General features: G+C 34.6%; 4 protein-coding genes, 1 long non-coding RNA gene and 1 pseudogene across 5 annotated transcripts; 4 read left to right on the plus strand and 2 right to left on the minus strand.

The window, feature by feature from the left end:
* The first annotated feature begins 1,842 nt into the window (after positions 1 to 1,842).
* LOC110271708 (uncharacterized) lies at positions 1,843 to 3,862 on the plus strand. Its single transcript, XR_002362301.2, has 3 exons — positions 1,843 to 2,101; positions 2,698 to 2,770; positions 3,360 to 3,862. It is a non-coding gene; the product is annotated as an uncharacterized LOC110271708 (long non-coding RNA).
* Positions 3,863 to 6,402: 2,540 nt separating this feature from the next.
* On the minus strand, positions 6,403 to 7,617 carry LOC107642575 (chaperone protein dnaJ 11, chloroplastic). Its single transcript, XM_016345971.2, has one exon. The coding sequence runs from the start codon at positions 7,183 to 7,185 to the stop codon at positions 6,691 to 6,693; it is 495 nt and encodes a 164-aa protein (XP_016201457.2). The 5' UTR covers positions 7,186 to 7,617; the 3' UTR covers positions 6,403 to 6,690.
* A 4,129-nt stretch (positions 7,618 to 11,746) lies between these two features.
* Positions 11,747 to 12,900, plus strand: LOC148563249 (serine/threonine-protein phosphatase 7 long form homolog). Its single transcript, XM_088486683.1, is given in 5 exon segments — positions 11,747 to 12,124; positions 12,126 to 12,217; positions 12,302 to 12,357; positions 12,455 to 12,618; positions 12,793 to 12,900. Coding segments are annotated over 5 exon segments (798 nt in total).
* Positions 12,901 to 12,963: 63 nt separating this feature from the next.
* Positions 12,964 to 13,624, plus strand: LOC148563250 (uncharacterized; annotated as a pseudogene).
* A 3,666-nt stretch (positions 13,625 to 17,290) lies between these two features.
* LOC107639996 (transcription factor bHLH121) lies at positions 17,291 to 19,205 on the plus strand. The gene is made up of 5 exons (XM_016343545.2): positions 17,291 to 17,561; positions 17,631 to 17,758; positions 17,869 to 17,996; positions 18,073 to 18,534; positions 18,617 to 19,205. The coding sequence occupies exons 1-5, from the start codon at positions 17,341 to 17,343 to the stop codon at positions 18,767 to 18,769; spliced, it is 1,092 nt and encodes a 363-aa protein (XP_016199031.2). The 5' UTR covers positions 17,291 to 17,340; the 3' UTR covers positions 18,770 to 19,205.
* Positions 19,206 to 20,134: 929 nt separating this feature from the next.
* Positions 20,135 to 25,361, minus strand: LOC107642576 (calcium-dependent protein kinase 28). Its single transcript, XM_016345972.3, has 12 exons — positions 24,666 to 25,361; positions 23,845 to 23,975; positions 23,600 to 23,641; positions 23,290 to 23,401; positions 23,132 to 23,210; positions 22,845 to 23,014; positions 22,606 to 22,732; positions 21,739 to 21,854; positions 21,544 to 21,651; positions 21,356 to 21,418; positions 20,966 to 21,139; positions 20,135 to 20,724 (listed from the first exon to the last, which is right to left on the minus strand). The coding sequence occupies exons 1-12, from the start codon at positions 25,104 to 25,106 to the stop codon at positions 20,572 to 20,574; spliced, it is 1,716 nt and encodes a 571-aa protein (XP_016201458.1). The 5' UTR covers positions 25,107 to 25,361; the 3' UTR covers positions 20,135 to 20,571.
* Positions 25,362 to 26,646: the final 1,285 nt, after the last annotated feature.

Consider the following 26,646-nt stretch of genomic DNA (forward strand, 5'->3'; position numbering starts at 1 on the left):
GTGATGGGCCATTATTTAATAGCAGCATAATTCATGAGGACCACCTGCTAGATGGGATGCATGGCTTAATATCATTGGTTTGGTTTGTGATGTATTTATTTTGTTAATAACGAATGCCAAAGTGGGATCTTACTCACTATACAAGTAAATTAATTAAGCAGATCAACGTTGCAATCAAATCAAATTCTATTTGAATGCACGTCTTCAACCATTTATATGCAGCTTAGCACCTACCCAATGGAGAAATTAAATAAAGAAGCACAAAATTATTATGTCATACCTTTCAATATATATATATATAAAACTGGGATTTGTTTACGACATCAAACACAAAAATCAACCCAAACTCCAACAGCAACCAAATTCAGACACCAAAGCTATAAGATAAGATACCAATGCATGCACCAAAAACACTAGAAAAACTTGAAATGCTGAAGCTGCTTGTTTTATTCCATGTTTCCATGTCTTAAAATTAAACTATGTTAGCAAAAATCACTTTTAACATTTATTACGTTAAACTACTGGCACTGAATTATACAAGTAATAGTTTATTCTAATCCAATTTCAATAAAATATTTTTAGAGTATTAATTTTGATATTTTCAAGAAATAGTACAACAATAATAAAATTTTATCCCACTAATAAGTGTAGTTGACTACATTAAATAATCTATTGAGTTCTATTATGTATCATATCTACAAAAAAATCGTTTATATATAGATCTCGTTTGACCATCTCATAAATGATCTTTCTAAGTCTTTCTCTATCTTTCATTTATGTCCTCCATATGATATTTTCAAAAAATAAATTTACTTAAAATTAAAATCTACTTTAAAAATATGATATTATCTTAATAAAAAATTAACAAAATTTTATTATTAGTATAATTATGTTAATAAAATAATTAAAAATAATATAAAATTATAACTGAATTAAGATTAAATATTAAAAAATAAAATTTATTTTTAATTTTATATTGCTATTTATAATATATAACTATAAATATTTATATATATCATCTTATAAAATTTAAAATAAAATTAAAATTAAAACTAACTTTAAAAATGCTCTTATATTCCTTCAACATCTATTGCATTAGCATAATGAACCTTTATTCTCGAACCTCTTAACGATTTTTTCTGTGTATATATTCTAGAACCTCAACAAGTCGAAGCTGGATCCGTCACAGCAGTTAACGTCAAAATGAGAATTATTATTTTCCACTCTGATGTGGAAAAATAAATTAGGGTTGTAGAATTTTATTTGTTCTGCCACGTCAATATGAAATACTACACCCAGTCAAAGTAATAATCGTGTTCAATTTTGATTCTAATAATGATTATTACCTCCTCATAAATAATAAAAATATTATTTATATATTAAATTCAGTTACTAAAATTAATTATTAATATATTTGTATATAAATATATATAATTTAATTTATTTTTAATATATATTTATATTTTAATATATATTTTATATTAATGACAACAAATGAAAAAATATAGGAGCCAATGAATAATAGCTTAACTGACATAGTCTTTCCATATTCAATTAAGAATATTGTTCTGAAAACCGGACCGGACCGGCCGGTTCAACCGGTTTAACCGCGAACCGGCGCTGCAAGCGGTCCGGTCCTTATCTGAAAACCGCAGAGGGAAGAACCGCTCAAGAACTGGCGAACCGGTCAAAAACCGGCCGGTTGGACCGAACCGGTGACCGGCCGGTTATAGATCTTTCACTAAACGACGCCGTTTTGCGTTTTAAAAAAAAACCAAACCCGACCCGACCCGCCCGTGGAGCACCCCCCCTTCTTCCCCCGAGCCCCAACCCCATTCATTCAGCAATCATCATCTCCAATGAAGAACCCTAGCGGCGCTGCCTGAAGCCCTGTCGCCATCCCTCGCCCCCGTGGTGTCGCCACTCGCCATCCTCAGCTCCAGCAACCCTCCAATCTCCGGCGTCGCCTGGTTCCTGCTCATCTTCATCTTCTCGTCGCCTGGTGCCCTCAATTTCGATCGTCTTCATCTTCACCAGCACGCAGCAGCCTCTCATCGGCGGTCCTCAACGGTCAACACCGGGAGCCCTCCATCGACCCCAGGTGAGTGACTCGTCCTCTGCTCATTTCTCTTTGTCCTTCGCCTCGTCCTCTGTAAACTGAACTGAAGTTACTCAAGTTAGACCTCTGCTCATATTCTGTTTCTCTTTGTCCTCATATTCTGTTTCTCCTCGTCCTCAATGTTCAATTTCTGATTTCAATTCCTGTGAACTTGCTCTTTGTCAACTGTGCTGTGAACTGAACTGAACTGAACTGCATGTTGCCATTTTCTGCTCTATTTTGTGAACTGAACTGTGCATTTTCTGCTCTGTCTTGTAGCTTAATTCCTCTTTGTTGCACAATTTCTATTTGTTGGTCAACTTGGTGTTTGGTCCTCTGCTCTATTTTCTCCTCATTTTTGTGAACTGAACTGTGCAGCTCAATTTGTGTTCGGTGGACTTGCTCTTTCAATTTTCTAATTTCAAATTCTGATTTCAATTCCTGTGAACTTGCTCTTTGTCAACTGTGCTGTGCACTGAACTGAACTGAACTGAATTTGTTTGTAGCTTGAGTATTTGACATAATTAGTTGCTACTTTGATTTTGAATTTCTAATTTTTCGGTATTGATTTGATTTGATTCTTTTTTCTTCAATTTTAGTCACAGATTTAAGATCAAAGGTTGCATTTATCTCGCTATTCTACCTCTGGAGAATAAGAAAGTTACTAGCAGGGTACCAATTTTCTTATTCTTACTATTGTTGTTGTTGATCCTTTGCTTTTACTTAATTTCTCATTTCTAAGCTTGTTTTAGTTCATCAGTGGTAATTTTTCCCCATGCTATTGTTGAATAAATCCAAATCATCTGAGCAATTTGCCCAGTAGCTCCTAGAAATTAGAAAAACTTGTTTCTTGCATGAATTGAACCTTTCTTGCATGCTTAATTCATTGCCTGAATTTGTTTATAGCATAGTTGAGGTTTGATTAATAGCACGAGTTTTAGCTTGCTTTAGGTCTTGTATTTGATTATAGTTGGGGTTTCATTTTATTTTTTTTTCTTTTACTGATTTGTATTTTTCTTCCTTTTAAACAAATGTTGTTTTGGCTTATCGTTGCATCGGACTCAATTTTAGTTGCTGAAGTTTGATTTTGGTTAATGAATTTATTTCATTTTCATTTTCTGTGAACTGAACTGCATTGTGTTGTGTTGTCAATTTCTGATTTCAATTTCTGATTTCATTTTCTGTGAACTGAACTGAACTGAACTGCATTTTCTGTATTGTGTTGTGTTGTTTAATTTCATACATGTTTTATTAATTCCAGTTATGGAAGATAGTATTAATCAAGAAGCAACTGCTGATAACAATGCTTCTGTGAATAATAACATGTCTGCCGATACTCCTATTCCGAATGATGCTGCTAATCCTAGTGCTAACGATAGTCATTCACAAGGTTCTTCTAACCTTAGGGGAAAAACAGATTTAGCTTGGAATTGATGCTGATTTATATCAAAGTGGCGGTGGTAGTAGTAGTGGTCTTTATGCTGCATCTCTTTCTTCTGCTGATCAGGGTGGGAATGAAGGTGAAGATCATCCCACCGAAGCAGATTTGCAACAAGTTCTTGCGGATTTTGATAATTGATAAACCATGATGTTGGGATTTAATATTTACATATGCTTTTATTACTATTTAACTTTTGAGTTTGGATTTTGATAAGATCATATGTATTTGGTTGATGATATTTTATGTAGTGTTTTTAATTTCGAAGATATTTTAAGATTTGTATCAGACTATAATTATATTTTAGGATGTGTATTTATAATTTATTTACTATTCTACTCTAAAACGGTTTTTCCGGTTGAACCATCGGTTGAACCGGTTAGACCAGTGAACCAGTGAACCAGTGACTAGAGCGGTTTGATGACCGGTCCGGTTTTCTGAACCTTGATTAAGAGGTTGCGGGTTTCTATCTTTGGTAAAAAAAAATGAGAAAATATAGGAACTAATAGATGTTTTATACAATGCATACAATGAAAGTTAATTTTAAATTAAAATTAAAGTATCGAATATTTATTTAAAACGATTCGGTAGGATATCATATGTTTATTATCCTAGTATTTGAATAATTATTCCAGATAGTATGAGTATATTGTGTTTGATAAATTAGTAATATTTTATTCTAGATGTTCGAATATGTATGATAACAGATAATTATTACTTCTTTTTATTAGACTAAAAAATCAACCAATTACACACATTGTATACTTACTCCATTGGCTCCTTAGCGGGATTCCAAACAAATAACATAATCGAATGAATAAATTAATAACAGCCATGGCCGCTAAAAGTTAAAAGAAATGAACATGGCAAAAAATTTATCGTTGCAAGTAAGTAATAGCTTACTATTTTTTCTTCTGTGTTGTGATTTGTGAATCAGCGATTTTCCTATGTCGATTTCCAGTGAGAGCAATTATTTTATTTTTATGAAGATTATATAACGCCTTCCCCAGTCGTCCGTTGGTTTCTAACTATCTAGAAGGTTGTTTTCTTCTCTCTCATCTGTGATTGTGTATATATATATTTATACATATTTTTGTATAGTTGATGAATAATAAGGTTTTGGAAGATAGCTATATTAGTCTCCATAGGCATCACGATCATATCTTAGCTTCTAGACCAATTGCAGTGCAAGGCATAATGGTAAACATACAACAGTACAACCCGATATTTTTATCAAATTGATTGATTATTATTCTTTTCAAAGTTGCTGAAAATTAAATTAAATAACATCCACGAGTAGGGAAAAAGGAGCTTTCTCTTTTCTTTAGTTAATATTATTCAATTGGTTTTCACATCCTTTTTTCTTCGCCTTATTTTGTCCAAATTGTAGAATGGTATGATGAAGAAGATTAATTAAGAAATAAAGAACAATGAAAAGGTGGTTGACACATTCCATAACAACAATCCCAATCAGGTTTCCCCTCCACCCCACACAAATCCCATTTACTCTAATTAAAGTTTCAAGCAAACCGATTAAATTAATTAATCATTCAAATTCTTCAAATTGAATCATTCCTAGTATTGCTGGTGCCGTGCCGGTGCCCAAATTTGTTTACATCTCCCTATGAAGAAAGTGAAATTGCTTTATACATATTCATCAATTATTAATTATTGATTATTATCACAGCAGAATTACTAGGTTTGCATGTGTTATGTTCCCCTAGGTAGGTTCAAACTGCCCGGAGCACCGACCACCACGATGTTTGCTGACACAAAATTACTAATTTAAGCGAGCTTATTTATTTACTATTTATTACCTTTTTGTGTCTCTCTCTGCCCCTTAAAAAGTAAGCAATTTTTATTATATCCTACATTTCACATATCCTATGCATAAGAATATGTATTTAGAGTTATATGAAGAAAAATAATTAATGAAAATCAACAAATGATAAGTATTACTATTAATAGAATAAAATGCACTGTTTTATGCACGGAAGACTTTTGAAATTCAAAGGTAAACTTTTTAAATTTATAAAAACTTTACAATAAATACTATTATTTATAACATAAATACTAACGGAAGAGTTTTAAGTGTATCAAAAATACTGCTATTTCAGTTATTTTAACTATTAATCTAAATTATAAAAATATATATTAATTAAAATCAACGATTAAAAACAATTAAAATACTAATATTCTCGGTACACTTAAAATTTTTTCAATATTATAAACTAAGTTGATATCTATTAAAAATTGAAAGAGTTTGAAAACAATATCTCAAATTTATAGTATGTTGAATATTCTAAATGATTGTTTGGATATCACCAATTGTGGAGATAAAACCAAAATTAATAGGTTTTCAAGTTCCCAACGGAAGCACGTCACCGTCCATGTCATGCTTCGTTGCTTCATTAGCTTTGGAAGTTGAAAATACGGAGCGTTGAAGTAATCAAGTAGCTTCCCTCTCTGTGTGTATCAATTCAACGGACAGTAGAACCTCACCGTCGTAGAGTACTCGTATATGTGTATGCCGTAATCTCTATCTTCTAGAAACCTTGAGCTTCTAGAATTTCGTTACCCCACCCACATGGTGTTGAGTGTTGACTTTAATTTCAAGGTCCCAATCATCCGGAGTGGCATTTCTATCTAACAAGTTATTTTCAAGAAAGCCAAATTGCCTTGTTTTGTACTTTTGGATAACTCTCCCATCCATCATCCACAGATTTCACAACCTCAAAGTTCAATTTATCCTATGCTTAGCTGATTAGTAGCAATCAACCTCCAACTAATTTTAATTTAGTCTATTATTTTTCAGTAAAAATTCAAGGAAATATAACACAATAAGTTGAAAATAGTAGAATAGTCATGAAAAGAAGACATGTCAATTTTCTTTTTCTTTTTTCTCAATTTTTCATTTTTACACAAAAGAAAGGGTACACTGTAAGTACTCGTGACCCCCTTTTTTTTGGTGGGACAAAACTCAGCAGATTCTAGTTCTGTAAATTAGCAAGTTGCCTCTACATCTACGCGTACATGTACAAATACGTAGTATAATACGTAATAACTAACTAATAACTATGATCAAGGGCAAGGGCAAGGCGTTTCAATAACTCCGCCTTCTCGCTTGTTTTCGTGACTCGGCCGAGTCGACTCACTACCAGCACTGGTCCGTTTCCCAGTTCCGGCTGGTGTAGCCAGAAAATACGGATGCCGTCGACAACGGCCGTTGCCGCATCCCGAATAGGCTCCGATCATAAGTGGCGCGCTTCTCAGGATCGGACAAAGTACAGTAAGCATCGTGAATCCTCATAAACTCGTCCGCCGAGGAGCTTTTCCGATCGATCGCCGCCACGTCCGGGTGGCAGACTCTGGCGAGTCGCCGGTACGCCGCCTTGATCTCCTGGCTGGAGGCACCGGCGGGAATACCAAGAACCTCATAGAGAGAACTGCAGGAAGGGATGATGGCGTCGGGGTTCAGAAACGAAGGCCTCTTTTGGTCCGTCCAGGTAGAGCGTGCTTCTGCGGTGGCTGTAGCGGTGGCGAAGGAGACAATCGGGCGGGATCTGACGCGAGAAGGCGGCGGAGCGACGGATCCTCCGATGAAGTTAGCGGCGGGGAGAGTGGAAGGAAAGGATGCAGATGAAAGCATGTTTGATTGTTGAGTTGGTTTGAATTGGAAATGGAATGCGAGGAATGAAATGGGGATTAGGGTTCTTATAAAAGAGAGGAGAGAGAAAAAAGGAATGGGGTTGTGAGTGGGGTCCACCACCAGCACATACCATTGGCATAGCCGTGGTAATCTTGTGTTAGGACTTTTTTGTGTGAGAAAGGCTTATCCAATTCTATGGGCAATTTTGCTGACTCACCACTTATTTGGCTCTCTACCTATTATAATTAAAAATAATAGCTATTATTATTGATTACATTTAACACCGCTGGTACCATAGCCAGTGGCATCTGAGTTAGCCATCGTTGTCAAATTTAGGCGCAACAACACTGTGGCCTACCACAACTTGGTTAGTATTTGTGATTCGCTATGCCTCGCTCTCATCCAAAACACCGGATTCAATTGAAAAGGAAGCTCTGTGGAGAAGCCATCGGAACCTCAATTATTTATACTTAGATCATGTGTCTTAATAAGTTGTATCTTGAGATCTTATTAAGGAACTGTACACTGTAATAAGTCTGTAACCAAAGCATTTAACTTGAACTGACCTTCACATGTTCCAACATTAATTTTTTTATATATTTAATTAAAATATTGAAAGTTCATATTATATCTTGAGAAACTTAAATAAAAGAATTCTTGGCCTTGTCTTTCTTATTCAAGATCCACACCCTACCATAAATTGTTATGCCTCTAACTTTATTATTGTATCTTTATTTGTCGACTAAGGGGGACAAATTTATATGTTTGTGATGTGAACATCATTCAATATATATAAATTAAGACATCCTGGAAAACTTAGATCTTCGAATAATAATTAAACATTCCATAATTTGGATCACATATTATTGGAGGAATTAGCTCTTCACAAATGGTAATGACAAAATGTCTTACAACTTGTGCATTTTGCCATTTTCTGCAAGTAGAAGCACTACGGCCAAATCAAGTCGATTTAACTTTTCATATCACGAAAGAGAAGGGATGAGGAGACAAAAAATTGTGGGGTCTATCATTGGGAGCTTCTATAATATCTAAGGTTAAGATGCCTTAGTTACCTAAGAAAAAAAATACTTCTCTTCTTATGTATTTGAATTTGTTCTAGAAAAATTGTGAATACAAGTAACAAAATCCTTATGTGAAATACGACTAGTATTAAAAAGGTTAATATAGTAATTAATCTTTATGGTAAACTTTTGTCTAACTGAATTTCTTCCAGAAAGAATTTATCATTGTTTCTATTTACCAATATGTACCTTATTATTACATGATGCTCATACTGAAATTGACATGAAGTAATTTATACTCCATTTAATTATATATGTTTTTTGGTTGAATCTAATCTCAACTATTAATAATTAAAATATGTCACATTCAGCGGGGGACATAATTGCTTTGCTTTAAAATTAAAGAAATAATGAAGATATATGTGAAATACCAACTTATAAATGCTGGGATGCTTACTTTTTGGATTCATGGATTAATAAGAAGATATATTTAATTTGAAACAAAGTAAGTGACCAAACAATGGCTCATGTGACACTCAAATTAAACACACTCCTTCACTTCTCTGACTCTCCTCCGTGTCTTCTTAACAACAACAACAATAATGACCAAATTACCAAAATTCTGTAGGAAATAATGAATTCATATGAAATACCTTTAGGTTTAATTATTTATTTTTTCTGAGATGGTTAATGTCTAATTATCTGTAAATATATTAGTATTTATTTTTATTACCTTTAAAAATAAAATAAATTGCCACTAAAAATGATTTTTTTGTAACAGTGCATTTGTAAGGATTTAATTAAAAAGATGGATGATGCGTGCATTTTTACAACTATAGCAGCTAAGAATTATTATGTTGCTGCCTTTACATACTTTATTTGAGGTTAGACTACAGTATAAGCCTAGCACTTCAGTGTGTTTACATAGCATAACATGCTCTCTTCAGACTGTTACATGGGAATAATGGTAAATTTATATTTATTAAACGTTTTTGTAACGTTTTTTATTAATAAATACTTAATTATAAAATAAAAATAATATAAAAATTGATTTAAAATTTTTTAAATATAAAATTTAATTATTAATTTGATAAAATTATAAAGATTAATGATAGAATAATTGAATATAATATAATTTATATTATGTAAAGAGAGATGTCTTCAGAACAATAAAAACTATCATATAATTAATAGTAATATCAATTGCTAATAAAGAATTATTATTTTATTTTTAAACCAATATTATAAACTAAATATCATGGTAATATCAACACTATTTTAAAAATTCTTAGAATTTCTTAAATTTCAAGAGCATTCATGTTAAATTATAAATAAATATTTAAATACAAAAAACGTACTTGAATTCATGAGCTATTAGAAGAATTTGGTTCTTTAATTTTTTTTCAATCAAATTCTTTTTTTATTCTTAACAGGATTGAATTGTAACTCTTTTGATGAGAAAAGAACTATAGAGACGACTTTAATGTGTCTGGAACTAAAATTCTAAAGTCACTATTTATATTTGAACATGACACTCAATAAACTCTAATATCTAAATAAAATAATATCTAAAATCCAAATAAAGATAGTATCTAATTTTATCTTCATTTAATTTCAAATCAAAAGTAATTATTCAATTTAGCATCTATAACAATAAATGAGTGTCACTGTTATATAAATTATTTGATTTTAAATAATTTAATTTGTGATTATAATTAATATATGTATTACTCACAAAAAAATTAAAAAATTAAATAATTTTGTAACACACCGTTCATATTAATAAATTTTGGTATTTTATTTTATTAAAAAGTTAAAATTTTATTTTGGTGTAGTATATTGATTGTAATGAAAATAATAAAAGTAATTAGTATTGAGACTTTTTAAAAATAGATGTTATCAAAGTAAAATTAATCTTTTAAAATATCAAAAATTAATTTATAAGTTGTAATTATTTTTGTATAATTAAAATAAAAAATAATTTTTTTAAATAAGCTTTTAGAAAAAAATCAATTTTTAAATAAAAATAAGTTTTTATGTGAAAAATCAATTTGTTTGTACAAAAATTTATTATTTTTAAACCTATTTTTTATTTTTAAAATTAATTTATTAATTTTATAATCAGTTAATAACTAATTTTATTATTTAAATTCAGTTTAGTTTATTAACCTAAATTGAACTTTTAGTTAACTAAATTCAGGTTTATATTAATTTTTTGTTAACTTTAATCATGTGCAATTCTATATATATTAATAATAAATTTAAAAAATAATTATATTTATAAATTATGTTTTAATATAAATATTTTTTTTTTTGGCCTCACCAACAATTTCTTTCAAACTCAGCCACTGACAACAACGTTGATGATATTTTAATTTGCTACTTTATTGAATAGAGAAAATCTATTAATCGAATATTTATGGCCCTACGAGAATTCCAAATTTTTCTGCATAATGCCTAATATGTATTGAAATTTAATTTAAGTTGATTATAACAGATTATGAAAAATGAACCAAGACTAGATGGAGGACTAAATTAAAGTAGATATTATGGGCAATTTACACGTATAAAATGATTGAAGAAAACCTTTACGTAAATACAACATTGGCAATTTTCAGACGTAAATGCAATAAACGCAATTGTATATAATCCACTACACTCTGTAGCAGAACCCAATTGCACATAATCCGTTACAGGGTACCGCGGATTACGTTGAGGGCTGTGTTACTCATAAATCGCTACACCCTATAGCGGTTTATGACCAAATGGCGTTTGTGCATAATCCGCTACACCCTGTAGCGGATTATGTGTATAGTGGTGTTTATATATACCGCGTGAGGCTGTAGCGGAAATCATTTGAGGTATTTTGGAAAGAAAGTTAGAGAGAGAAAGTAGAGAGAAGGGAGAGAAAATTCAAATTCTTGAGTAGTTTGGAAGAATGCAGGATGAACGGCGGAACCATCGATGAAGAGGTAAGTGTCTCTATTGCCCTTCAATATTTTAATAAATGTATATTTTATTCAATATTACGGAAGTAATTCATTAATTAGATAGATAGAGACTTAGTTTAGGTTTTGGTTTGAAAATGGAAATTTGAAATTGGAAATTTGAAATTTAAACTTTGACATTTAACATTTAATAATCAAGGTAGAGATATAAATTAGTAATTTCAAAACCCAAGTAGCTTAAAACTAGAAACATCAGCTATAGTTTGGTGATGTCATTGTTAGAAATTAAGCCGGTGTTCTTTATTTCTGAAAATGCAGCCAACCCGATGTCTGTATAGCGTCCGTAGGCAACAGAATATGCCGTTACATGATAGGATCATACCTTACTTGGAGAGGGCTGGATTGTACCACCTGGCTAGGCTGAACGCACATTGGTTCTGGTTGAATGAACCTCTGGTCAACGCATTTATCGAGAGGTGGCGGCCTGAGACCCACACTTTCCATATGCCATTCGGAGAGTGTACTATCACGCTCCAGGACGTGGCATACTAGCTCGGGGTGCCCGTGGATGGCCAGGCTGTTTCTGGGTGCATGACAGACTTCCACCTGCACATCGAGGGGGTCAGACCAGCATGGGAGTGGTTCGAGGACTTATTTGGTGAGCTTTCGCCACTGGATAAGAGAAAGTTATACACAGTCCACTTCACATGGTTTCATGAGCGGTTCAGGGTGTTATTAGCGGATGCTTCGGAGGAGACTGTGCGCATATATGCACGCGCGTATATTATGATGCTTCTGTCGACACAGCTGTTCATTGACAAGAGTGCTAATCGGGTCCACCTTCGCTGGTTGCCTTTTGTGGCGAGACTTGACGACATGGGCAGCTATAGCTGGGGCGCCGCTGCATTGGCGTGGCTGTACCGATGCATGTGCAGGGTGGCAAACAGAAACATCACCAACTTGGCTGGACCCCCTATAGTTGCTACAGTCATGGATCTTTTGGCGGTTCCCCACGCTGAGGCCGCCGGGTTTTGATGCTTTCTCTTTTCCATTGGCATGCATGTATAATTTAGTTCATTTTTTCTTTCAAGTTCATTACGTTCTATATATGAAATTACATACTTACGTGCTATTTCTGCAACTCAGATGGGCCACATTTTTGCCCACTTCTGATGAGAAGGAACGGCGAATTATTCAGTATTGTCTGGCATTGGATCGACTGACTCATTAAGATGTAAGTATTTTGTTTTTGTTCGTTATTCTTTTAATTGTTTTTTTCACACATATATGTATACATAGGTACAATGCTGACCTTGCCTCCTGTCTATCAGATTGTGTGGGAGCCTTATGGTTCGCTGGACGTACTGCCAGTCATCTATCCGGAGATACTGACTGAGGAGCACAGCTGGTTATGGCGGGCTGTCACCAGCCTGATATACTTTGCAGTGATTGAGTGGCATCAGGTAGACAGGGTCTTCCCACAGTTAGGGGGCTTACAACATTTGCTTGAGCCAGCGCTCAAAATAAAGTATCTTCATAGTAAGGACGGCAGGGGTAGAGATAGATGGTTCCCCACTTACTATAGGACATGACATCAGCATTGAGACGAACGAGTTTGTTCTGTGTTGAGTGTCCAGATAGTTCCTGATCCTGGTCCATCTGCTGAGTACCTGGACTGGTGGCATCATGTTGCACATAGGATTCTGTCACCAGGGATTGCTTTCGCCGACCCCAGGCCGACCTAGGTTTCGGATGATGCTATACTCAGAGGGTCGTCACAGGCGCCTACTAGAGTTCCAGCGTTTGATATGCCGGATAACAGACGTGTGGAGCAGAGACGACGCATCGGTACACGTGCCACTGATCGCAAGTGACGTTGGCTCGACGACATGATGCAGGAGGAGCAGGTTGGTGGTGATGACGGAGGCCAGGCAGATCATCGCCTTCGTCGATCTTCTGCTAGACGACGGGTTGCTCGTGGTGGAGGAGCACCTCCCGTCCACCATGATGACGAGGCTGGATCGTCCCATCGGCACCCTACAGACACTCATGTTGGTGGCACCGCGGAAGCTAGTATGAGTGGTACACCTTTTACCCACGTATCTAGTTCTCAGGTACTACATGGGTGTAGCACACAGCTGTTAGCCGATCTTGCTACCACTTCTTTCACCATGGATTTGGACAATCAGTTGGGTAGACCCCAGTTCTATGCGGATTTTGCTGAGATCATACAGGGTGACGACGTTCATCAGTACTAGAGCCCGATTCCAGGCGGCCCTTCCGACCCTACGGAGTATAGGCCACAGCCAGCGGATGTGCCGTCCCAGGTTCCTGAGGCCTAGCTCCCGGTCGACCTAAATGAGCCCGCAGGCAGCCCGTACAACACTTGGTTCGGCATGGGGGGACGCCACCATCTGCATTTGGAGTTGGGACACAGGAGGCTCCACCGGGAGATAGGCGAGCGGCTAGGGTTAGGCGTCCGACTCGATGTGGCACAGGGTCGCACCTACTTGGTCCATTCGGAGGCGACCATGATGTTGATGGTGACCAGCAGTAGCATCCGATTCTCTTATTTTCGACCATTATCCTTGTATGAATTATGACTTATTTATTTTCTGTTATAGTTAACGACTTGTGACAGTTATATCTGTATTAGTTATGTAGTTATACCTGTATTATTTTTGTACGACTTCTTGCGAATGACGATTATATTTTGTATCAATTCGTGCATTTTGCATCATAAGTTGTTACTATTAATATATAAACACCACTATACACATAATCCACTACAGGGTGTAACAGTTTATGAATAACGCAGCTCTTAACGTAATCCGTGATAGTCTGTAGCAAATTATGTACAATTGAGTTTCGCTACAAAGTATAACGAATTATATACATTTGCGTTTGTTGTATTTACTCTAAAATTTGTCAATATTATATTTGCGTAAAGGTTTTCTTTAATAATTTTATATGTGTAAATTGTCTAGATATTATTGATACGCTAGAAGCATTTGAAAATTGAAAGTATCCTTTTTATATAATTATATATAACTCGATTGAGATAGATAGATACTAATGAGAATAATGAAATAAACTAATGAATGTAGGTTGAAGTTCGATGCAATTATAAGATTAAAAATAAAATAAAAAGGATAAAAAAATTGAAAGTCACGATCTATATCCACGTCACCCCTCCAAAATAAACTAGTGAGCATCTGATTATAACGCACACCGAAAATAATAATCAATAAAGTCATTAAATTGAGAGACAAGTCGGTAGAAATCCATGGTTGAGATTTTAATTCATATAAAATATATTTATGTCTTACGATAGTGACATGAATAATTAAAATAAGTGGTTATATATCTTGCCAGCCAAAAATCGACATCATCGGAAGCATGAAGTATAATAAAGCGACGTTTTTATTATTACTGTTCCTAAAGTTGCGCCACGTGTTGATCCAATTTTACATTTTGTGATGTTGGTTAATGTTTTAATTTCTCCTAGCTAGTCATCATCGATCTTAATTTAATTTGTGGATTATACCGAGTCCAGAAGTCTTGGTTTCTTATCTTCTGGAAGATGTGGATATATATAAAAGGAAAGAAAAAGGAAAAATCTTCTATATACATAACTTGCGGTTATTACTTATTAGCAATAAATCTTAAACATTTTAAGTGGTACAGAAAATATTGAGTTGTAGCTAGGTCAAGATCAACTCCAAATGTACTATGGGAATGTCGTGTTGTAATTTGCCATCCATCCTCCAATGAAGTGTTAGTAAAAGATATACATCTATATAACAGATCAGCTCACTATTTTTATTTTCTAATTAATTAAAAGAAATATGATTTTTTTTTTCTTTTAATTTTCTTTTCCTGATAGACTCGTCAAGATTCATATATAAACGTATGCTAGTCACAAAAAAAAAAAAAAAATAGACAAACGTATACTAAATCATCTGGACAATTTAGTTTGAAAAAAATGATAGAATCTTTAAAAATTAAGGTTCAAAGGTAGTGAATATTATTAACAGATTTTTTATAAGTTACGATGAGTAAATTAGTGGTGAACCTGTGACTGTTGATGGTAATACCAAAAATGACTAATGGTTGTTATTTTTAGCGTTATGAATTTTTGTTTCTTTTCTTTTACTCCACCTTATTGTGTTGAGCTTTTTTATTTAAAAAAAAATTATGTTAATTAAAATCTATATACATAAGAATAATATTATACATCTAAATTTTTTTATATACCAAATCTAATTAAGTTAAATAATGAGACTTAAAATAATACTAACAATAACTAATTTTTATTGATATTAAACTAACTTAATTGAACTTAATTAACAAAAATACTTAAATGTATAATATTATTCAATAAATAATCAATTAATAACTAAATTTATCAATTCTCGCCATCTATTCACACCATAAAAAAGAAACTACCTACTAATTGTTATAAGACACATATTTAATATTTCTAATTATAAATAATTTACACTAAAAAACGTTGATTGATAAACAAATAATCCACACTTGCAAAAATAATTTATACTGCTACATAATTCGCATAGTGAATTCTCATAGTGGTATTGTATTATATTAAGTTATTTCTAATCTTATTAACGGTTTACCATAAAATACTTTCTATATCCAAGGCTAAACTCAAATTCCCAAACTTTTTAATTAAGAGACCAGTTGATTAGCCACCATAACCATACCATGTCCAAGTGATTTTGCATCTCTGATATGCACTTACTATGTAGTTCAAGTAGTACTATTTATTTTGTTTTTATTTTATTATTTTTTTTTTGGTTTCTCACACAGTATCCCCCAACCCGGCAGGTCAAGGACTAATCCGTCGCGGTACTGAGCTCCATTTAAGAGTTTGTCGCTGGCCAATGGATTGCGTCGCTGGCCAATGGATTGCTGCATGCACAAGGCGGGATTCGAACCCCCGACACTTGTTTAAGCGGACTAGTGAGCTAACCACTAGACCAATCCAACTTGGTTTATTTTGTTTTTATTTTATTTTATGTTTCTGGTCATATGGGTTCATATGCCACTGAACCTGGATATACCCAATTCCATAACTGGATACACCTTTGGAAGGACCAACTTCAACACCGCATTGTTTTTTGTCATGGAAGAATCAACACCACTTTAAGAAGCCTTGCAGCCCTCTCCAGAAATTAAAAAAAAGCCATACAGCAAGTAGCCAAGTAGTACTATTTATTTGTTATCCTTTATGTTTTTATTAGACTGGACTTTGGTGTTAGTTAATGGAAAATGGAAGAAGGCTTGCCCCTACACTGGGATAAACCCAAATTCATTTGATGTCCATACGAGAATTTTTGATTGTGTATAGGCCCAAAAAGTGTATGGTGGTCTGACAAGCGGGCTGCAATGCCTGTCTAAGCCCATCTTATTTGTTCCATGTTCCATGTTCCATGGAAGCACCTCATATTATAGCTTCACCAAATACTATTTTCTAATTTATACTCCGAGATTGTTGACAATATATTATCGTGAGTAAGATAATGCACTTACTATTCGCTGGATTTGGAAGCTTGTAAAAATTAAAGGAACATATAAACCATATCACTATCGTATAGATGGAGGTTGGACATTTTCGTTTTTTTAAGAGAGGGAGGGAGTTTAGAGGAGATGGCAGTTTATTTTGAAACAATAATTAAAAAATTAATTTAATAATGACTAAAAACAGGAGCACCAAAAGTATATTAAAGGATTCTACAATCTTATAAAAATTTAATTAGCTATTTCGTAATTTGTTGTTTATTCATGTAGCAATTCATTATCCTTAAATAAAGTTTTGATCTAGGACAAATTAATCCTTATTCTATGGGACTGGGAATATCATAAAAAAACAAAAAATTTGGAAACATTAAATAGATGCAGTATTTATGGTATTATAATAGTATAGCACAGAAGGCATCCTATAGCAATAGCAGTTTGCAACTGAAAATATTAAAGTATTATTTTGGTGTATAGTTGTTGATGATAATACAAGAGAATCGAGTGAAAGTGAAATGATCCAAAAATATATATAAAATAAACCAAAAAAAAAGGTAAAAAGAGAGGATATATGTATATTGGTGTTTGTGATATTATGAATATGAATGCACTAATAAGTAAGGTGGCTCGTGGATGGCACAAGTTTGATGCGCGTGTTCTCTTCTCTCTCTCTCTCTCTCTCTCTCTCTCCAACTGCAGGCAGATTCAGATTTCTGAGAGCGATTACTCGGCCTTCATTCATGGATCACTGGAATTTCTCCAAAACCCCATCCCTTCCGCAAGATTCACCCTCCGCTTCTCCCCCTCCCCCTCCCCCTCCTCCTCCTCCTCCTCCTCCTCCTACCCTCCCCTCCAACCGATCCCACAGGTTCCCTCTCTATCTCTCTCAATTCTTGTTTTTGTGTTTGTGAAGCCATTAATTTAATTGAATTTGCAGAGAAAAGGGGCAAGCGGAACCACCGCAGGATCCAGCTGTCGCCGCAAGGAAAGTTCAGAAGGCTGACCGCGAGAAACTCCGCCGTGATCGATTAAACGACCACTTCCACGATTTGGCCAACACTTTAGGTCTCTCTCTCTCTCTCTCTCTACTTCATGATTACAATCATTTTGCTTGCATCATTCATTCTCATAATTGTTGTGATTGGGATATTTATTTTGCTCCTCTCATAATGTAGATCCTGATAGGCCAAGGAACGACAAGGCAACCATCCTCACTGATACGATTCAAATGCTTAAAGATTTAACTGCCGAAGTTAATAGGTTGAAAACCGAGCATAAAGCGCTCTCTGATGAGTCCCGCGAGGTATGCTTCTCATTGTTTCTCTCAGAATACCCTGCTTTGCTTGTTGCTTATTCATTGTTGAATTTGGTGCTCACAGCTAATGCAAGAGAAGAATGAACTCAGGGAAGAGAAGGCGTCCTTGAAATCGGATATAGAAAACCTTAATTCTCAGTATCAGCAGAGGGCCAGAATGATGTTCCCGTGGACTGCAATGGACCACTCTGTCGTAATGGCACCACCACCTTATTCATATCCGGTTCCTATACCTATCCCTCCTGCTCCTGTTCCAATTCACCCAACTCTTCAACCCTTTCCTTATTTTGGAAATCAAAACCCTCCTCACATTCCTACTCCGTGTTCAACATATGTTCCATTCTCTGCTCCAATTAATGCCGCGCTTGACTTGCCCTCAGCTCAGTATGCTTCTGCATCTCATGTTCCCACCCAAAAGGATTGTCGGAGCAAGTCACCACCTCATAGGAGAATCACTGATAGCGAGTCTCATGATGTGGCTACGGAGCTTGAACTTAAGATGCCTGGATCATCATCAACACAGGAGGTAGTAGCTAGGTTCTAAAAATTTGAATAACCACATTTGTTTTGATGTTCAAACTTTTGAGCCTCCATTTTGTTTTCTGTAGGAATCTTCTTCCGGGGGAACGAAGAAGGTCAAGCATTCAGGGAGGAAGGATAGAGTCGTCGCAGAAGGGAGTGCTTCAAGCCGGTATTCAACGTCTCATGGACTTCAAGATAGCTCCAACAGTGTGGGCGACATCCCAAAGGCTGATAGTTGACAATGGATATGGATCCTTGTAAACATTTTATCTCATTGCAAAGGTCAGATATATGTTTAGCAGTAGCCAAATTGATAGTGGTTCTATTTGGCAAAAAGGTTATACCATTTATGAGGCAAAATGATGAATGGAACAGTTCTTCCCATGAGTCATGACAACAGAAAGTGGAGCTTCGGATCTTGCTGACTTTATTTTCCTCTGCCACTATGGACCACCAAAAGTTGATTCTTATTCCTCATGTATCTGTTTCACAGGTTTTAGATTAAGAAAGGGATCGGATTCCCGTTATATACGGTTCAGAATGCGCACACTGACCTATAATTTCATTAATTTGAGCCATTTGAACCTAAGAACTTCGTAACCCATGTAAATATAGATTAGCATGTGCATACTTGTCAACTTAGTTAATGTAAATTTTTAATGTTAACTTTTCCTCTCTCTGTTATAAGTTCTCCACTCATTTTTTTAATTTCACAGGGTTTAGGGGATACCCGGGTAATACTTGTTCAATGAGAATGCTACTATGTAGGAAATTGAACTCGACATAGGTCACTGGAATTTGATTGAATGATGAGGGGTTTGGGTAGCATATTTTACATGAGATGAGATGTCATTGCCTTTTGCAGTTGGAATACTAAAATGAAAGTATAAAGCTAAGAAGGAAGTGGAAATCATGAAAAATGTGAATGGATTTTTTCGGTTATAAAATTTACTTGATCATGTGTAAGTGTGAATTTTCATTATCGGTTGGACACTCTTGTTATGCTATGTTAGGGTTTACAATGTAATTAACGTGAAAATTTATTTCATGAATAATTGACTAATTATACTAAGCGGATTGGATCCTCTCAATTGTTAAAAAAAATTGAGAGGGTAAAGTGTGATCTCTAACCCTTCATTGCTCTCTCTTTCATATTTATTTTTTGTCTCACTTATAAAATTAATAGTGAGAAATTATATTTTACTCTTCAGGCCTCAATTGTTAAAAAAAATTAAAAAGATTCATTTCCATACCGAGCCCATTTAGACTGAGATTAAATCAACCAGCAAATCATTTTCAGTACTGAAAACAAGACTAATATTTTCAACTTTTTAATTCATGAAAACCTTTGATAAACATATTATCATATCGATGCGTGATATTTGACAAGCCATCAACGTCCTTAGGTGAATGCGTCAAATCTTGCTTCCGAAGACTTTGAACTGATAACAACGGTCGTCAGTCCAAAATGGTGAGGAACACCAAAAAAAGGGGCTGACTGTAAATTTTACGTGAGCTTATACCCTATAAGCCTGAGATAATTAGGGCAGTATGACAACAAATCTGATAAATTATACAAATACATTAATATATTACAAATCAAATAATCAAAACAATAGTCAATATAATTTCATTTGACTATTAATGAAAGGATAATTTACCCTTTTTGGTAGTAAGATTTTTGTTCAGTTACACAGTACATTATGGTACAAGTTACAAGCATTGAAGTGATATACACTGATTAAAATGTGGTACTCGAAGCCAATCCATGCAGGGTCTCCATAAACTCTATTTAAATACCTCTTGTGACATCCCTCCAAATTTTTTTTCGTATAACACACACTTTTGCAGAAATACCATGGTCATTATATAACTGGAGTCTTTAGAGTATCATAGAATGGTGAGAGCAAAATGTGCAGAATATTCATAGTTACATACATATCTTAAAGGCTTCAGCACAATCTGCACAAGAGATAAATCTTGGAACAACTCCACCACTCTCACACCCTTAAACATTTGCAGCTTCTAAAACACTTCCAATCTACAGCTTGCGCCGATGGGGGCTGGTCACTTGTTGAGAACTAATGCTTGCAGTTCTGAGAAGTCTACGGAATTCCGATAGGCTGATTTTCCCATCCTTGTCAATATCAGCTTCCTCAAGCAACGGATCAATGGAGCCCCTCAAGCCGGTATGCTGAAACATAGAAAATGTAAAAATGGTGAATATTAGATGCACCAAATACGTATGCAACCTTAAAAACAGATAGATGTGAAAGGAAAGCAAGATTAGAAAGAAGAGCTTAAACACTTCCCCTCAGATAAAGAAAATAAATGGAGAGAAAGGATGGGAATATCTGAGTTTGTTACAGGAAAGAGAAGATATAAGGAGCTAATTTATCATGTTTGGGGAGCTTGGGTAAGGAGACAAGACCAACCATTCTAAGTTCATCTGGAGTAATATATCCATCCTTATCTATGTCGAATTTCTCAAAGGCAGCTCGTGACCGTTGATGCCATTTCTCAGAGTTGTGTTCCTCCAATTGATGTACATGTAATGCAGCCGCCACAAATTCAGTGAAATCGACTAACCCATCTGTGTTGCTATCTATCTGCGAGCACACAAAGCAGCGATTTAAACGCTTTTACAAAGCAAAAGATATGCATTGATCGAAGTGCCAAAAGCAGAGTACAATAAAAGAAGCTATAGTGAACAAAAATGATTAAAGGAAGCCATAAATATTGCCATTCGAAAAAAGGCAATAAAATATCATTAAGTACCAAAGGAACTGCATGAGTTCAAAGGATCTTTAGCAATAAATACTCACCGCTTGCAATATCTCTAATACACGTGATTCCTTCAACTTCCAAGGGAGATCTTTAGCAAGAGCCTGCACAAAATCATCCCTTTAGACCAAAGCAGGTAAACTATATTGAATGTGTTAATTAATCACCAATAGATAAGTGATGCGGTTGGGTTTCAGATAGTAAGAAGATCAATTGATTAATGGGCTACCTGTCTCATCTCTTCTAAGCTAATGGAACCATTTTTGTCAACATCTATTGCGTCAAACTGATCTTTTAGATCAGATATCTCTTCTTCATCAAGTGTGCTAGCCAATGCCTGCAAGATAATCAAGTAATGAATGAAATGGATGCAAACAAGTTCCCGCCTTGTAGCATGCAGTGTTTGATTAATTTGTTTCTTTACCCTTAGTGCAAATTGTTTCAATCGACTATACTTCACAAATTGTCGCATGTTGTTTAGGACAGATATATCAATAGGCATCTCCAATGCCTCTCCTCCTTCTTTAACCCATGGATGTGCTAGAAATATCAAAATTAATCAAAAGTCAATATCTTTATACAGTTTACTTGTAAAAATGTTCTAATATGTAAAGGAAAACATCTATGACTATGTGTGTGTGAGGCTCTCTGTTTATTAAACCGAGAAAAGTAGAAAACTCTACAAAACAAAAACATCCATTAAAAACAAGATTAATTTAGCAAACCCAGAATGGCCAAACAACTAATGTAGAGTTCAGCAGCTCTAACCACTTGATCTGTAAGCATGTTTAGGCCACTTACACACTTATCCTATTTTCAGGGTAATTTACCTGTGGCTATTTTGATCTTCACTTTCAATATTTTACATATACATAACTTTTTGGTAGGATGATAATGTATTAAACATCCAATGGAACATTTTATTTTCCTAATCATTTGTCATCAAAAGAAAATCTTAAGATGAGGAACAGAAGATACTGAAAAATTTTACAAAGTCACCGCATGATGGTCAGTAAATTTGGCAATATGCATAGCTTCAATATTTGGTATTCTTATTTCAAATACTTCCATGAATCTTCTTACTATTTTCAAGAAAAGGGAGCAAGTCTCGACACATTTAAGTTCAGTAATAGCTTTCCAAACACTATAACTTTGGTACTTCAATTTTGAATATTACTGAAATCCCTAGCTTTCAGGCAGTTTTTCAGAATGAAAACTTTTTTTCACGGACAGGAAATTAGATAACACAATAAACAAACAAGGGGAAAAAATCAAACAATTGGATACATACATAGAGCCTGGGCAGCAGTTAATCTTGCTCGAGGATCCTTTACCAATAATTTCTTCACGAAATCTTTGGCAGCACTGCTTATGGATGGCCATGGTTTGCGGCGGAAATCAGGCTTGTTCCGTAAGACCTGTATGATATGGTTATTTATTATACACAAAGTTATTACAAAATTTCCTTTTATCAGAATCAGGTAGGCAATAAAAGTAAACAATTTATTCAAGTTCCTTGATGAACTATACCTCCTTGAAGATACCATCCTCGGTCTTATCCCAAAATGGGCGTCTACCACAAAGCAAAATGTATGTAATCACACCAATACTCCATACATCTGATTCAGGGCCCGACTTTCTTTTTAGCACTTCTGGTGCAACATAGTAAGCACTGCCCACAATATCTTGAAACCTCTTACCTGAAATTTGTTTTTGAGGGAACTAGAACTTTCAAATAAAGACAGCAAAACATATCCGATACAAAAGGGGATAAAAAGTAAAGAGAACAAATTATTGACATAAATATATTCTCTCACCAGGTTTTATGAAATCGGACAACCCAAAATCTGTGGCCTTTAGAGGTGAATCTTCTTTGGTAGACTTGAAAAGAAAATTCTACATTCAAAGAAAGAAAAATCAATGTCTAGTTGCATGACTCCAAATTGCACAAACATACAAAATGACTTGACCATACCTCTGGTTTCATGTCCCGATGAACCAAACCGTGTAAATGACACTCAGCTGCAACCTTAAGCATCTGTCTTACAATCACTGCTGCATCTTTTTCAGTGTAACGGCTGTCCTTCCTGATTAAAGCGAAGGAATTCAAAGTAAGGTCCAATTCAACAGGTAAAAATGCTGAATACAGAGATCTAGCAGACAATAAAATTGGAATCATTAGTGATGCTCATTCTAAAGTTTGAGCACCCGAAGACATTGTGAAGAAAAATTTAGCCAGTTGAGGGAAAATAGTTAAGTCATATTCAAGATCAAACAATACTCACTTGGCCAGTATCCGATCTAGCAGTTCTCCACCCTCGCATAACCTATGGTAATTCATTGTCAATAAATTCATTTTAGTAATAAGAATGACATACAGGTATACAGAAGAAGGGACAACAGAAAGTAATCACAAGACATGATTTGAAAAGCCAGCTAAAAGAACATAAACCCAGAGAACACTACAGTAATGCTTCTCAAAAGCAGATAAGCATGGTGAACAAAAGATACCCAAACAAGAGTAACTTACTCCATAACTATGTACACGTATGAATCATCCTCAAAAGCATTATAGAATTGGACCACGTTTTCATGGCCAGTAAGTTCTTTCAATATCTTGACCTCTCGCTTAACATCCTCAACAGCTATGGGTAGAACCATCTGCCACCAAATTCAAGGATTGATTCAGGAATGTGCGAGAACTCATGAATACAAAGCAGGGAAAAAAAAGACAAGAAGCACTAAATAAAATGCAGTCGATGACAACTCAGAAACTTCAGACTCATAGTTGACATCTATTTTAACAAAATGCCGACATCTACATCGTATGGCATTCTATATTACTTGGCATGCTTTTATAATTCACCCCATAACTATACATCAACTTTGTCAAGACTTCCCCCAAAAAACAGAACAGATTAGAATGAAATTTGAAGCGAGAATCGAATTGATTAATAACTTAATGATACTTATAATAAAGAATGGAAATGCAGACACATGGCTTGCATAATAGGTACTAATATTGCCATAACTAGACAACCTTGTTATGTCTCAAAACCACAGATGCAATGGAAAATTAGAAAACCACAGGGCAATCCAAAATTTATTTATATTATCTAATATGCCAGACAAATAAAGTTATCTCCAGAACCAAAACATATAATATCTGTAGAATCGAATCACCATAATCAATCTTAACCCATTGACCAAAACAAAAACCCACATAATCTGAACATGAATTCAATAAACCTCAAATTGAAATTGGAATGAATGGAACAAAGCACAAAGTAGAAAACTCAGCTGAAAAATGCAAAAAAGGAAGCGTGAAATGGAATGAAATAGCAGAATCACCTTGGCCTTCTCGAGCCTCTTGACGGCAACACGATCCCCATTGGCCTTATCAATACCGACATAGGTGTAACCGAATTGTCCATGACCCAAAAGCTTCCCCAGCGTGAATCTCTTGTCGAAATTCTTCTCGTAACCGAAATCCGTTCGCTTTCCGCACGGCACGTTCTTTCTCGTCGTCAACGTCGTCGTCTTCGGCTTCTCCTTCGGCTTCTGCGAATGATGATGATGATGACTATTCTTCTTTTCATCGTCCTTCCTCCTCTGACCGTTGTGGACGCTCGCCACTGTGGTGGTGGCCGCCGCCGGGTTGGTCACCGTTGATTGAGTAATTGTATTCCGTTTCCGGTTCCGGTTTACGGTGGTCGCCGAGTTTCCGTTGCCATGGTGGTTGTTGTTGCTGTTGGAGCCACTGACCTTGGTGGATGAAAAGCAGATACCCATGATTGTGAAGACGGAGAAATGGTGATGGGTATGTTGGATCAAAAGAAAGATTGGATTTTTAACGTGTTAACCTTCATTGATGCATGGATAATGGGTGGTGGCGGTGGTGGTGGTCGTCGTGGTGGTCAAAAGAGGCTTTTGAATGAATGCAGAAAGGAGAGGTAAGAGAAAGAGAAAGGAAGAATGGGTTTGGGTTTGGGTTTGGCAATTAGAAAGCTTTTTACTTTTCTTTGCGCAAAAACTAGTTTGCATAATAATTTGTAATTAGACATTATAATTTCTTTTTAATTTAATTCTTTACTCTCCAACTTTGTGTTTTCTTTGCTTTTATTTTGCACCTATGCATTCATATTTTTGGAACTCCCACTTTTATTTTCTTTTGTTAGTTTAACTTCGCTTTATGGTATAAAACCAAATCTGTTTGGAGCCTTTAGCAAAAAGAGTCCAGCTTTTATGTTAACATTATAGTTAGGTATTGTTATATGGATAAAAATAATTTCAATTTGAGATATTAAATTTGAAAATTAACTAGTTATTTGTTTCTCTTAATTCTTTGACCTGCTTAATCTTAGCCATAAAAGTATTGTTAGCACATTATAAAAGGAAATGACACAGCTTTGTATCATGCTATATTGAGGGGGAAAAAAATCAAAAATAGAGACAACCAATTTCCCAGGTTGAATCTCTCTTTCTTTATTTCTTTTTTTTTTCCCCCCTTGGACATTACTAACCTAATGTTATTTTTAAGTCAGAGACATAGTAGATAAATAAATAATTTCTCAAAAAGTGTGAATTTCAATATTATTACTTGTTGAATTACAATCTATTTATATTGTAACATACTAGACTTGAGTTATAAACTAACTTTCCTGATGCTTTTTTTAACTTGTTTGGATTTGATTTGAACTTGATAGTTTTTAAGTTATATTCAAAATAATAAATGACCTTCTAATATTTGAATTTGACAATTTTAATGAAGTGATCGACCTAGACTTCAGACAATACTACTCATATAACATTTTCCCAAAAAGTTTATAGCTTTTTAATTAGAGAAAATTAAATAATATTTTTTTCTCATATAAGATGTCAAAAACTCAAAATGATATTTTTTTTCCAAATAAAATAACATATATTTTAGTATATTTAACTAAATTACTCTTCTAATTTTTAAATATCATAAGGAGAAGTGAATTTTTTTTCCTTATTTAATTATTAAACACAGTAATCACCCAAAAAATAAAAAAGAGCCAGATATATAAGTTAAAAGCGTTCCAAATATGCTAATATTGACCAAGTAGTCTTCAGTCTTGGAGATATTAAAAATTATTATGTCAATAATCAAACGACAGCCACATATAAAGACATTAATAATTAATGTAGGGTGCTCCTAAGTCTATACTCAGAGTCGCTACATTTTGTAACATCTTCTCCCTTTTTCTAAGGCTGACTAATTTTTGCATACACGGACAAATTTTGAAGCACGTTACACAGTTAGACAATTTTTGTTTCTTATAGTACATATAATAAATAATAATAATAT

This window comes from Arachis ipaensis, chromosome B5 (genome assembly GCF_059453495.1).
Source record: "Arachis ipaensis isolate K30076 ecotype BB chromosome B5, ASM5945349v1, whole genome shotgun sequence".
NCBI classification, from domain to species: domain Eukaryota; kingdom Viridiplantae; phylum Streptophyta; class Magnoliopsida; order Fabales; family Fabaceae; genus Arachis; species Arachis ipaensis.